General features: G+C 47.2%; 1 protein-coding gene across 5 annotated transcripts in view; it reads left to right on the top strand.

Annotated features, from left to right (window-relative positions):
• The window catches only part of CEP43 (centrosomal protein 43), a 30,105-nt gene extending 17,369 nt beyond the window's left edge, over positions 1-12,736 (top strand). For 3 of the 5 annotated variants that reach the window (XM_026505201.4, XM_026505200.4, XM_057310897.1), the window contains 6 exons: positions 2,290-2,516; positions 4,529-4,641; positions 6,349-6,417; positions 8,603-8,642; positions 9,486-9,582; positions 10,670-12,736. In XM_026505201.4, the coding sequence (XP_026360986.2) occupies positions 2,290-2,516; positions 4,529-4,641; positions 6,349-6,417; positions 8,603-8,642; positions 9,486-9,582; positions 10,670-10,744 (621 nt within the window). In that variant the 3' untranslated portion in view covers positions 10,745-12,736. The remainder of the gene's footprint in view (positions 1-2,289; positions 2,517-4,528; positions 4,642-6,348; positions 6,418-8,602; positions 8,643-9,485; positions 9,583-10,669) is intronic. The other 2 variants (XM_057310895.1, XM_057310896.1) reach the window with 1 other exon arrangement.
• Positions 12,737-12,970: the final 234 nt, after the last annotated feature.

Raw genomic sequence — 12,970 nt, 5'->3', positions numbered from 1 at the left:
AGTTTAGTGAATTCCTTAGTAACCCAACTGAGTAATGGTCCTTTTGGTAAACAGGTAGCCATAGTTAAGATGACACATTTCTGTGTGGTTTAGAAATGGATTTTGAGAAGAGTTCCGAAACAGATCCAATGTTTTTAAATTTTACTCCCTAGATAACTAGAACTATAGCTTTAAAACAAACTAATTATTATTTTTAAAAATATATATTGTGCTGAACGTCAGAGTGTGCTTGTCCGTGAAACTTGTCTTCCTCTAACTAGTCTTTGTTCCTATAGCAGAGGTCTTGCTGAAACCAGTCAAAAACTAGTCATGGATAGATGTTAGTAACTAAGTTTAGATAGTTCATCATGTGGACTTAGGTTATGTTGGTAATGTGTGAATTCATGGGGAAGGCGGACTTTATTGGAATAATTACAGTTTTTGTAAAGTTGCATTACATGTACATTCCATTTTATTTCACACCAGTCTCTCCTCAGTTTTCTCAGGAGTGTTTTGATGGAGAGAGTAGATCTCTCAGGATCTATAATTGTAAATGGGTTTACATATCACAAGACTCAGTATTTATTTCCAAATGCATATGTCTTTGAAAATATATAAATCCAGTTTTCAACATTTATAAATCATAAATTACAGTGGGCATGAATCTAAGGAATATGTAAGTGGGTAGTGCTTTTCTCTGTATTTGATCATACCAGGAAAATTTCAAGAAATTTGTTAGGAAGTTGTAAAATTTGTCTGCCCTTTGAAAATATCCTGTGTTGTCTAAAGGATGATAACTTGGTGTTAATGATAATTAACTTCTCTGTATTAATAACTTCCAGAATGTACAGCAGTGTACAAGGCCCTAGAAATTGTATACATGTGTCTTGTCCGCGGTCAGCTAATCTGGCCTCGACCTAGTGTGAAAGTGTGTGACCATGCCTCTTCACACACACACACACACACACACACACACACACACACACACACCCATTCTGTCTCTGCACATCATGAAGGGCAGTCCTCCTCCCCAGCTGCACATGCCTTCTCTCTTAGCTCCTCGCAGTAGCCAGGTTTGGGGAAGACTGCTCTGGTTGAATTCTTGGGCACACTCCTCTCCTTCCTGTGAGTGTTCCGTTCCTTAGGCTCGCGGTGAGTAGTCGAGTGTGGCCGGCCTGCCCCGTGCACCTCACAGAGGAGTCTTCTTGCACACCACAGGCGTCACACACACCAACTATGAGGCTGAATCTTCGGGAGTTGTCCGTTTGAACCCACAGAAACTGTAATTTCATACGACTCAAATGAATAGCCTGACATAAGTGTTAAGAGCTAAGCTCTGGAATCAGACTTCCGTATTGACCTGACCCTTTCACTTTCTGGGGACCTTGGCACGTGACTGAAATGTCTGCATGCCTCCTCTTCCATGTCTGTGGAGAAACCAGAACCCGCTCCTCCACACCATAGGCTGCTTCTGAGGGTGAGAAGGGATAACCTGTGAAAGACGGGAAGGCTCTCCAAAAATGTCAGCTCCCTGTGTTGTGACCAGCATGGTGGTTTGTGTGTGCTGTTATTTCTGTGGTTGTGACGTAGACAGTCTGACCAAGCATGGAGTAAAATGGCATTGTGCAGCAAGAAACGCACTGGGCTGTTTGTGCCAACATCACCAGATCAGCGGGACGGGCATAAAAATGCTTGAGTGTTTTGTATGATTCAAGATGCCCAGAGACCTCTAGGTGCACAGGTCCCTGGGCGTGAGAGGAAGTTAACTGAGAGTCTGAACTCAGACCAGTGCTTTCAATAGCCGGTCTACCTTCGGACGGCCGTGGGAAGGGTGGCATCTTTCACCTTGACACCTGCCGTATTCGCACCAGGTGGAGAACTGCTGGTTTTACTCCTGGGCACTGTAGTACTTGGTTCATTTATGTAACTAATCTTCCTTCGCTACTAGTAATGACTTCTCCTTTCTGCAAGTTGGAAATTTACTAATTTTTAAGATAATTTTCGAAGGAGTGATGTGTACGTAAGAGGAAATGCAGAAGTTGTTTATAAATGGGATAGGTAGAGATATTTCCATTTAGGGAGGGCGACGAAGAATGGCATAAACACATCACTGTTGACATTTTCTCCTTCAGAAGTTGGCCATGCTATGAACTCTGGGGTGAACTGTTAGGTCCGGGGTTAGTCTCCCCCTCACGCACTTGCACACATAGACACAGATTTGTGTATGCTCATGTGATGTTTTGCTATTTAAGATAGCTTATTCATGTTTTATTTCACCAAGGAAACCTCTTTCCCATTCTCTTTTTCTAGAAGGCCAGCAGTGATGCTAGTCAGAGTGATACAAGTGTCTCCTCATCAGAACCAAGGAGCAAAAACGGCCTCCACCTGCTGGCCCACGAAACAAAAATTGGATCTTTCTTAAGTAACAAAAGTCTAGATGTCAAAGACAAAGCTGGTCTTTGTCCAGATGAAGATGATATGGAAGGGGATTCTTTCTTTGATGATCCCATTCCTAAACCAGAAAAAACTTACGGTTGGTGAGTAAACTGTGTTTTTTGATTATCAAACTAGAGTCTTAAAAATACAATTTCTGAGTATTTTATATTTGAAAAAAGAGCACTGAATCTTTTGTAATTATTGCATATAGAAGTCTGATTTTCTGTCCTTAAAGCCTTTTAGGTTGTAAAACACTCCAGCGGGTAAAAATGTAGACATTCATGGTTTCTGTAGGAAGTGTAGACCGAGTGCTGTTCCAGGCACAAGCTGTGCAGTGAGAACACAGGCAGAGCCCCTGCCTGCAGACGCTCACACCTTGTGGACACGCAACAGGAAGTAAGAGTCCCACATGCCGTGTTGGGTGGAAGCAGCCAGAGGGACGGGATCGAGTGGGGTGGGGGCAGGTGCGTGCTGTTTGGGTGGAGCGTCAGGTCAGGGAGGGCCTCGCTTCCAGGGGCTGCTTGAGCAAAGAGCCCAAGTTCCTGCTAGAGTCAGCCAGGCGGACACTGGGGCTGCCTGGAGCTCCGAGGAGAGGGGGCAGCGCAGCCAGAGGTGAGTGACAAGTCAGAGAACGGCTAGGAGCGGTTGTGGAGACGGACTCTGGTGGGGGTGGCACGGACTCTAGCAGGAGTGTGGTTTTACCCTGAGGGACACTGGGAGTCCCAGGCTCTGAGCAGCAGAGTGACTAGCTCACCGGGCTGCTGGGTCTCCAGCTGGGAAGCTGTCAGGATTATCCAGGTGAAAGATGATGGCAAAAGTGGTGAGAAATAGGTGGTTTGGGGGTATCTTTTGAGGTTAGATCCAAAAGGATTTGTTGCTAAGTGTTAAGAGAATAAAGTGACATCAAGGGAAGTTCAGGGTTTTCAGCTGAGTCACCAGAAGGTGGGAAACACTGCTACACGTGAAGCGTGGAGAGCAAGGTTGGGCTGCACAGGTGGGCCAGTTGGCAGTCTAGAACTCACTTCTGATGGGTCAGGTGTGGGAAGGTTGCTAATGCAGAGGTGAAGCCGGCTGCGGGGGAGGGGTCTAGGGATGAGGGGAGAGGTCTCCGAGTTCGATCCTGCTGCCAGCGGAGCCTGGAGGTGGTCACCTGGGAAGTGAGTGGCACCTGGAGATGAGCGAGGGGAAGAGGGAGAGGGAAAGGGACCGAGAGGGACTCAGGAGAGGTGTTCTGAAAGGAGGAGGCCAGAGTGAGTCCTTAAGCTAGGTTCTGAAGGCGGGTATGATGGGATCATGGGTTGAGGGGCTGGGGGACAGGGTATCAAAAGATAAGAATGGGTTCAGGAAAGGATGGAGGGGGATTGTAGGTGGGGAGTGCTTTCCTGGTGAGTTGTGTCGTTCAGGGGTGTGGAAGAGTGGGATAGAGAAAAATTAAGGGGGAAATCACAGTGCAAATGTCTGCTGAGAACAGTCCAGCATTAGAGAGGAGAGGGAGTGATGTGCAGGGGTTGTGGGGAGAGTCTAGTTTCCCTGTGCTGTGCTTGGGTGCGCAGGGCACCCGTGCCGAGGGAGGCTGCTGGAAGGAGGGAGCATGTGGGCGCACTTGCGGGCAGGTGGGTGGGGGTGTGCCAGCAGCAGCCTGGGAAGGTTCCCGCCTGGGAAGGTTCCTGCCTGAGTCGGGGGTGCAGGGCAGAGTTGGAGAGGAGGCCACAGGAGGTAGGAAGTGGCGGGAGGGGGTGTGGAGAGGGAGGAGCTCAGGGCTTGGGGAGGTCAGCTGGCGGGGCTGTGGTGCCTCTTCCGTGACATGGGTGTGCCGGTCACCTCCTGTGCTGTCCCTTGCCTGCATTGCTGGGCACCGGAAGGGGCTTCTGATAAAAATCATGGACACTGAAGATGACAAGCATCGATGTAATTTGAGACCTGAGCGGATTTCTCACTGATAACTTGCCCTGTGGCTTTGTGATGCCGCTCAGCCTGCCTCGCCTTGTAGTTTTGAGTCTGTGAAACGTTTCACCTGTCTTTCTCAGCACTGTGTGCATATTCGGTATAGTTACGTTGCTCTTAGTGGCAGAACGTAAGCGTGACCTTTAACTGTACACTTGTTTCTTGTTAGGAGAAGCGAACCTAGTAAGCAAGCAGGAAGCCTTGCATCGCTCTCTGACGCGCCCCCCTTGAAAAGTGGGCTCAGCTCCCTTGCCGGAGCCCCCTCATTGAAAGACTCTGAAAGTGAGTGCCTGGGGGCCCCCGGGTCTCCTTCCTGAAGATGCGGACTTTGAGGACTCGGATGTGTTTCTCTTAATTAACTAAGTAATATGTGATTATTATTTATTGTTCAGAAAAAGCCCATAATTTTACCAGCGATAGTTCCTGTTCGTTGCTTTTTAATGTGGTCATGTTCACTTCTTTGTTCTGTGTTCTCTTTTTCCTGTGCCTTCAAAATACTTTTAGGAAATTGACTTTTTAGCTGCCTTATATAGTAAACATCTTAAAAGTCATTTTCTCTCTTGTTGGATATTTAGATTGACTTGAGTAGGGTTTAAATTCAGTTTTTAAGAATTTGTGTCCTAGATTCTATGAGACCGTAGTCATCGTCATAGGAGTGTTAAAATATTTGGCCTCCAGCAGTTTGGATCTAACGTATCTTTTTTTCTACTTTGGATATTGGCATCACTTTCTGTGTATGTGTATGTTTGATTTTTTAAATTTATTTTTTCATCATAAGTGCATTTTTTAATCCCCATCACCTGTTTCTTGAATTCCACATTCCAGTGAAGTCAGTACAGTATTTTTCTTTCTCTGACTGACTGATTTTGCTTAGCTTTATACTCTGTAGCTATTTATGTTGTTGCCAATGGCAGGATTTCATTCTTTGGAATATGAATCTGACGTGTTTACATGTGGCAGAGAGGGGGTGTCAGGCAGGCATGGAATGGCCACTCCCCACACGCAGTCGGCGACAGGACGGGGAGTTGAAAGCATAGCCTGACACATGGAGCCCTTACGTGGGCGAACCCCGTTGACTGTGTTCTGGTAGATATGTTTCATCGACAGCGTGTTCACAGCTGAGAGGGAGTGTCAGGCAGGCATGGAATGGCCACTCCCCACACGCAGTTGGCGACAGGACGGGGAGTTGAAAGCACAGCCTGACACATGGAGCCCTCACGTGGGCGAACCTCGTTGACTGTGTTCTGGTAGATATGTTTCATCGACAGCGTGTTCACAGCATAAACGTGCCTCTTTTGAGAACGTTTCCTAAACAGCAAATCTTTATTAGGATATTGTGGTGTGGTTTTATGTAATTTTGCGTATTTACTAACCTTTTTATATCCCGTGTCGGGGCAGTAGGCTTTGCCGGGACAGGCGAAGGAGGTGATGCGTGGCTGCTTTTAGCCATCTGGCAAACGCGCCGCGTGTTTGCTAACGCGTCCCATCAGCTTCTGTCTTGTCCTTTGTCCTGGTCTTCGTCACCTGCAGTAGGGAGTCTAGCACACCATGATCATGTCACTCTTAACACTGATCAGGGATAACGACGTGGACAGGACATTGAGCGCTTGGGACTGAAGAAACAAAACCAGTGAGGTCAGTTTGGTGAATGGACTAGCAATTGAATTAAAGCCACGTTGAGAAGTTCAGAGGAAAGTAAAATTGGTGAGAGTAATTAACTCACACCCGGTGAGGCTTATTACAGACGGTGGTGCCAGAGGGTTGGGCAAGGAAGTATTTGGGTGGTCAGGTTCCAGTACAGACTAGTGTTGCGTGTGGTGAACAAGGGCATACAGTGCATGACGTCAGTGTCATTCATCAGCTTGTAATTCTTTCTTGGTGTTTGGTTTGGATGCTTTAGTCATAAACCCTATGCTGAAGAAAAATGATACGGTTTAGAGATTGTTGTATTCCAAAAGTCAATTTAATGTGAATATTTTTCCTTCACAGGTAAAAGAGGAAACACAGTTTTGAAAGATCTGAAATTGGTCAGTGATAAAATTGGATCACTCGGATTAGGTAACTGGATTTCTGATTTTAGCATTGATTGCCTGAAGGTGATTATTTTTTAGAATAAAATCTTAATTGAAGTGGCTTAGCCTACAGTGAGCACTCCGTGATCAGATGTTTGGATGGTCTTTGTGAATCCAGGGTTACTCCATGTGCCAGGGCCCAGTAAAGCAGCAACCACGGCAGACTGTCCTTGTGGAGCTTGGGTTCTAGCGGGGAAGATCTGCGTCAGACAGGTCCCTGCAGATGCTTGCAGTGTTGAGAGTCCGTGTGCACGGTATGCACATGGGTAGTAGGGTGACTTACCGTAGCCTCGGCATTCCGGAAGAGCCTCACCTAGGAAGCGACTTCTCCGCCAAGACCTGGTGGGTCAGGGCCAAGGGGAGAGACTTCAGCTCAGACTGACGACGGGTTGTGCAAAGGCAGTCACTTTTTATTTTTTTAAAGATTTATTTGAGAGGGAAAGTGCGTGAGTGGTGGGAGGGGTAGAGGGGGAGGGAGAGAATCTCAAGCAGATTCTTCACTGAGTACGGAGCCGGATGTGGGGCTCCATCCCACACCCTGAGATCATGACCTGAGCTGAGCCGAAACCAAGAGTCAGAAGCTCGATCGACTGCACCACCCAGGCGTGCCCCCTCCCCCCAGCAGACTTCTTCCTGCAGGGGTTGGATGTTACAGAAAATAGAAATCACACATCATTTCCCTGTTCTCTTCCACTCCTGTGCCTCCCCCTTTGTATTCTGGTTAAGTCCTGAGCATGATGTTCCAGGCCCTCGCTGGCCCCCGCCAGCCCTTCTACTCTCCCCTCTTCTTGTCTCCCCCCTCCACTCCCCCAGTTTCATTATTTTGAGGTTTTATTGGTTTCCTCACTGTTTTCCAAACCACTGCACCCTTCCCGTCTCTGGGCCTTTGCATGTGTTATTTCTTCTTGGAACCCACTTTCCCTAATAATTTGTACATCTGGTACATTCTTTAGGTTTCCCTTCAGAGAGTTCTCTCCAGCCCCTCTAACAGCATCTGGTTTGTCTGGCTGTCGGCTGCCTCTTTCTTTCCACTGGAGGTTAGCTCCTTGAGGCTAGAAACACCACTGGGAGTCTCACACATATTTGACAAATAGATAAAGTAATCATGGGCTTTATCGGAAGAGGATCATCTTGTCTGACTAGTCTAGAACTTGAATCCCCTCAAAGATGCGTCTGTGTAGATGTAGTCTGGTCTGACACTGGGAAGGACTCACGAGCATCCATACCACTGTCCTCCGAACCCAGCTGGCCATTGAGCCGGTCCTCCTCCTCATGGTCTGCACGCTTCCTCTGGCGGCCACACATGTGCCCGTGCGTACTCCACCTGCCGGTCTTCCACTGTGGAACGTGGCTGTCGTGGGCCCTTACGCCTTTGCCTTGAGGTTGACGGTCCGGTTTCCTCACCTGGTTCTCAGGTGGTGTGGGGGGAGGAGGGTGATTTGTAAGACTTACAGGTGCTCGTGCTGCACGTGCAGACACTGGTGACGCTGCCTCATTCGTCTGCGGCCCTTTCCTCGTCCCGTTGCCTTCTGCGGAGAGCGGACTGTGTCCCGGGGTGTGGGTCCAGCACTTCGCACGCATGGATCCTGACACTAGTTCGGCCACGGGCTGAGAGCTCTTCACGGGTGGAGCCGGGATTTGAACCCTGTTGTGTCTCACTGAGCTGCTCCTGTTTGCTTTGCTCTGTCGCCTCTTCACACTTCGTGATCCTTTAAAAATTTTATATACTATGTTGAGTTGAAAGTGTCAGTACCAGGGACGCCTGGGTGGCTCAGTCAGTTAAGCATGCTCGTGCTCTCTCTCTGACAAAAAATCCTTAAAAAATTATCAGTAACAATTATGATAACTTGCTTTTATCATGAATATAGTATCACTTAATATCAGATGACTTTATAAATGGTAAACGTACAATGTGATTAAGCTTTTGGGGACTTGGAATAAAAGACTGGGTATTAACTACATTTTATGACTCCTAGGCAGTTTATTTGGTCATTTACTTTCATATCCTACATGGTTAAAAATAGTATTTCTGATCCTGTTGACTTCTTTTTTTAATGCCGCAATATAAATCGTTAATGTAGTTTTTCCTGAAAGAGACGTTGTGTGTGATTGCAGATAAATCGTGGAGCATGTTGGTGTAAGTATAATCTGTCTTTTCTTAAATTTACCAGGGACTGGAGAAGACGACGACTACGTTGATGATTTTAATAGGTGAGAAACATAGTTGGGCAGCAGTACATTGTGAACAGTTTCTGACACAGGAAGTACAACACAGCTCCATCCGTGCTCATTTCAGTGTATTCGACTCTCCTGTTCATACTGACGCAGACGGAGAGAAGACCGTTAATCTGAAATTACACGCTGGACTTTGAAGCCTGTTTTAGTTTGGCATTAGAATATGAACAAATGCATTATGTCCGGGAAACTTAATAAGAATGGGTAAAGCAGAGGCCCCGGGGAAGTGACGCAGAGTCGCTCAGAGGTGTCAGGTCGCGGGATCCACATGCTGCCCCAAGTCCGGGGCGGGGGGCACACGCAACTTTAAAAATGGCCCTCTCCAGTTATTGTACTGATTCCGATGACATCGCTTAATGCTTTGTTTCAGATCGTTTTTTTACGTACATAAGGACAATATAATCCTAGGAGTTGCCTCATAGTTTGGAAATATTTGTTATGGTTAGGATTAGAGATTTTAGAGTCTGAGAATTTTATACAGTTGACATGTTTTTTTCCCCCCAGTTGGGAATTTATGTTTATTTTTTAACAGAATAATTTATTAAACCGTTTTTTTTGAGAAGTGGCATGATGTATGTGGTAGATAAAATATTAAAAATCTGGGCTTGCGTCTTCTTTGACCTTGTGTCCGTGGTCACCTTTGTGGATCTTCGTTTTCTCATCTCTTGAAGTGACTCGCCTGTTTGTGGCTCACTAAGTTACTTTAAGGATCAAGTGAGATAATATGTATGAAATTCATGAGATTTAATATCGTTTATTATATCTTATTTAAATGTTTATATTCAACGTTCTTTTTTCTTTTTCTTTCTCTCAAACTAGTACCAGCCATCGCTCAGAGAAAAGTGAGCTGAGTATTGGTGAAGAGATCGAAGAAGACCTTTCTGTGGAAGTCGATGACCTCAATACCAGTGATAAAGTACGGTGTGGGCGTCGCCCGTGCAGCTCGCGCCTGTGTCTCTGGCCGCGGTTGACTGTAGAGCTTAACGGGAGTTCAGAGGGACAGTGCAAGGTTGTGACATGACAGTTCCCGGCCCAGGCTCTGGAGTCAGAGCTAGCCACCTCAGTGGTGTAGTCAGCAGAGGCAAGATGTCCTGTTTGGAGAAGTCAGGATAGAAGTTGGCGCAGGCACAGGAGCTCGTGATCACGGAGGCGAAGCTGCGTCTCGGCGCGCAGGTCAGGGCTGGTGCAGAAGCCGCGGGGGCCGCTACGGCCAAGGTGGACGCGGCTGTAGTTAGGAGTCCGTCCTGGAGAGCCGCGTTGGACCTTTTTCCTAGGCAGGCAGCGGCGTATACTTAGGTGTGTGTCCGACAGGAGGGGTCAGGGAGCCTCTCAGGATCTCCTGTGGTGCCCACGGAAAGCTGCACCTGGTCAGGCCGGGGCCTTTCGGGTTGTAGGTCGCTACAGCCTGGAGGTGAACGTTGCCTTCCGGAGTGAGGAGGGAGTCCGTGGTTGTGACCATCAAGGGATTAGCAGGCGGGAAGGCCTTTGAGAGAGGCGGCGCGTTATCGTGGACACAGTGCGTCTGGGGCAGCAGCGTCTGGGCCGGTGTCCCGTGCGCTGTGGGCGGGCTTTAACCTTCAGCCCTTGGCTGGTCCGTCGGTGAGATGCAAGTGGGAAGGCCTGCCTCCCAGGATTGTTGGCAAGGTTGAGCGAGAACTCCCCACGCACGGTGCGCTTCCGCCGTCTCTTCGGCTTCTCTTGCCTGGCCCCTCATGCCAAGCCTGGAGACCGCCGCGTGCTGCCTCTCAGTGACCCGAGGGGCTCCAGGAGGGTTGGGTTAGCAGGTTTTTGTGGTGTTAATGTGGAGGTTTGCTGTTAGCTCAGCCTTTTGGTAATTCCCACAGATTTCAAAATAGGAGGAAGAGGGTGACGTAAAGGACTTTGGAATGCTGAGGCAGTGTGTAGAGTGTGAGATACTTAAATTACAGCAGTGTATTTTAAGGATTGTTTATGACTGCTTGCATTCTGATACTGGTTCTTTTTTTTTCTTTGGAACAACAAAGCTCGATGACCTGACACAGGACCTGACTGTGTCCCAGCTCAGTGACGTTGCGGATTATCTGGAAGATGTCGCATAGACGTGAAAGAAGAAGTATTCTAATCAACAAAGGACAAAGGACTCTGATCAGTTCCATTTTTTTTTTCCCCAGACAATCACTGTTTGCTGGAATGTCTGCTCCCTATTGGTGCCTTGTGTTTCAAAAAGACTGCAGATATTTTTAAAAATTGTTTTCATTATACTAAACAAAAGCTTCCCACCTGAGCTGGTGTGTGGAAGATACGATATTCTTAATTTGGTTTGGCTACACATTTCTCTGTGGAAGTTGATTATCTACAACTCAGATTCATTCCAAGGAGTGAACCCATGAAAATATGAGTATTAAGAGCTTACTGAAAGGTGTCAATAAAGCTGTAGGTTCACACAGCTCTGTGTGCGTGTGTGGCTTTAGGCATCCACAGTCAAAGCGTACTTGGTATTAGGTGGTTGTGCAGAGAGTTGGCGAAGTGACCTGAAGCTTATTACCGAAAGTTAGATTTGATAGGTCAGCTTTATTTTGTATTTCCTTCCATCTGGAAGGGTTGTTAGACCATTAAGGTTATATTAAATACTCCCGTGTGTGCTAGTTTTGCTTGTTTTGAAGAAACTTTCAGTCCATGGAGTTGTCACTGACAGCATCCGTGGTCGCCTCTCCTGTCGGTAGAAGAAGCAGTTAGTCACAGGCTGTCTTCTTTACAGTTGTAATTTATTGTGCGTAAAGATGCCTGGCAACATTTAATACCAGAATGCATCTGTAACCACCAAGCAGTGCTTTTATTTCAGACCTGTAAGTTGATTGTATTAAAATCCAAATTGGACTGTAACAGTAGTAATGGCCTAAGACCATATCCAGTGTGACGAGCCTTGTGCACTGTACAGAGGGTCCTTGCAGCCCCGCCCAGACGGAGGCGGCGCTGGCCCGCGGGCAGCCTCGCTCCCGCTGTCCCTGCTGTGCTGCTGTTGGTGGGGTCACTGACCCTCACTACTGGGAGTGACGCGGGCGTGTTCCCAGGAATGTCTTTGAAGCTGTGATCGTGTGCTACATTTTGTACTTTTTATTTGCATTATATTATGTTCTTTTATTAAAAGTCACCTTTATTAATAAAGAGTCAACTAGACCTCCTTGATTGATTTCAGTAGGTGAGCAGACTTCGTGGTCCCTCTAGGGCCAGTTTTTCATTCCCTGTCTGCCTCGATGTTACAGAATATTTGCTGGCCCCTCATGTGAAGGGCAGTGGTAACGAAAGGGCTGCGATTATATAACGTGACGGTGTGATTGTATAACATCCGAGTGAGACTGAGCCACGAGCACCAAGAGGAAGTAGGACAGAAAGTGGGCCAGCGCGACCTGGGAGCCGCTCTGTCGGGCTGCCCTCGCTTTGTGGGCTCCGACCTCAGTCCTGGTGGCGGGCTGTGTGTTGTGTGAGTGCACAGCACCGTGGGGAGATGTAATCTGTCGCTGAAAGTCCCCCATTGCGCTTGTTGTAAAATGCATGTCCCTAGATGTCCTCTCTGTAAACAGTCACTTTCTATAAAGCATTGTAGTTCTCCTCTGGGCCTCTGAAATCTGTGTCAAATGTGTGGCTTATTTTTTATCTGATTGAGCTAGATTTCAATGAAATGATTTGAAAGGATAGCAGGAGGTGGCTTTTTAAATTTCTGGAAAACTTTGAACAGCATCTGAAATTTGTCATTCTTCTGTTATCTAGAGAATCTGACCTTTTGATGACATCTGGGAGGACGGGCAGAAAGGGCCAAACGTGGAGCTTCCTTTGTCATCGGCACTCCATACAGCTAGTGATGTCAAGTAACTTAAAATTCAGTGAAGAAAAGTTCCATTTCCAAATGTGTTCCTCAGCTAGATAGGTTTTGAGTGTGTGACTATTTTCTTTTTGCTCAGAAATAGATTCTGACATACTGATCTGTGAAACACATTTTCATGGTAAAACCTGAATTTTACAGTGGAATTTTTCAAGTGTGAGGTGTCATTTTATTGGTGATAATTCAAAGTGAATAAAAAGCTTTTATTCTCCCCTGTTTGTGTTCCTGCACCTGTCCTGTCTCGTGCTGTGTGATGGTAACGCCGTAGCCCGGTGTCAGCGGCCGACACCGTCCCCGTCCCTGTCTCACACCACCTCCCTGTGCCTGCGGGGAGCCAGCACGCGCCAGGAGCCCTCCTGAGGTGGGACCTGTCTTGGAATGCTTGCATCTGTCCCTCCTTGTCCGTGTAATCCTTCCCCAAGAACTGCCAGGCTGGCTTGTTTTC

This window comes from Ursus arctos, unplaced genomic scaffold, assembly GCF_023065955.2.
Source record: "Ursus arctos isolate Adak ecotype North America unplaced genomic scaffold, UrsArc2.0 scaffold_13, whole genome shotgun sequence".
Taxonomy (NCBI): Eukaryota; Metazoa; Chordata; class Mammalia; order Carnivora; family Ursidae; genus Ursus; species Ursus arctos.
Note: the sequence above shows the minus strand (reverse complement) of the source record. Positions and strands in the feature narration are given on the sequence as shown.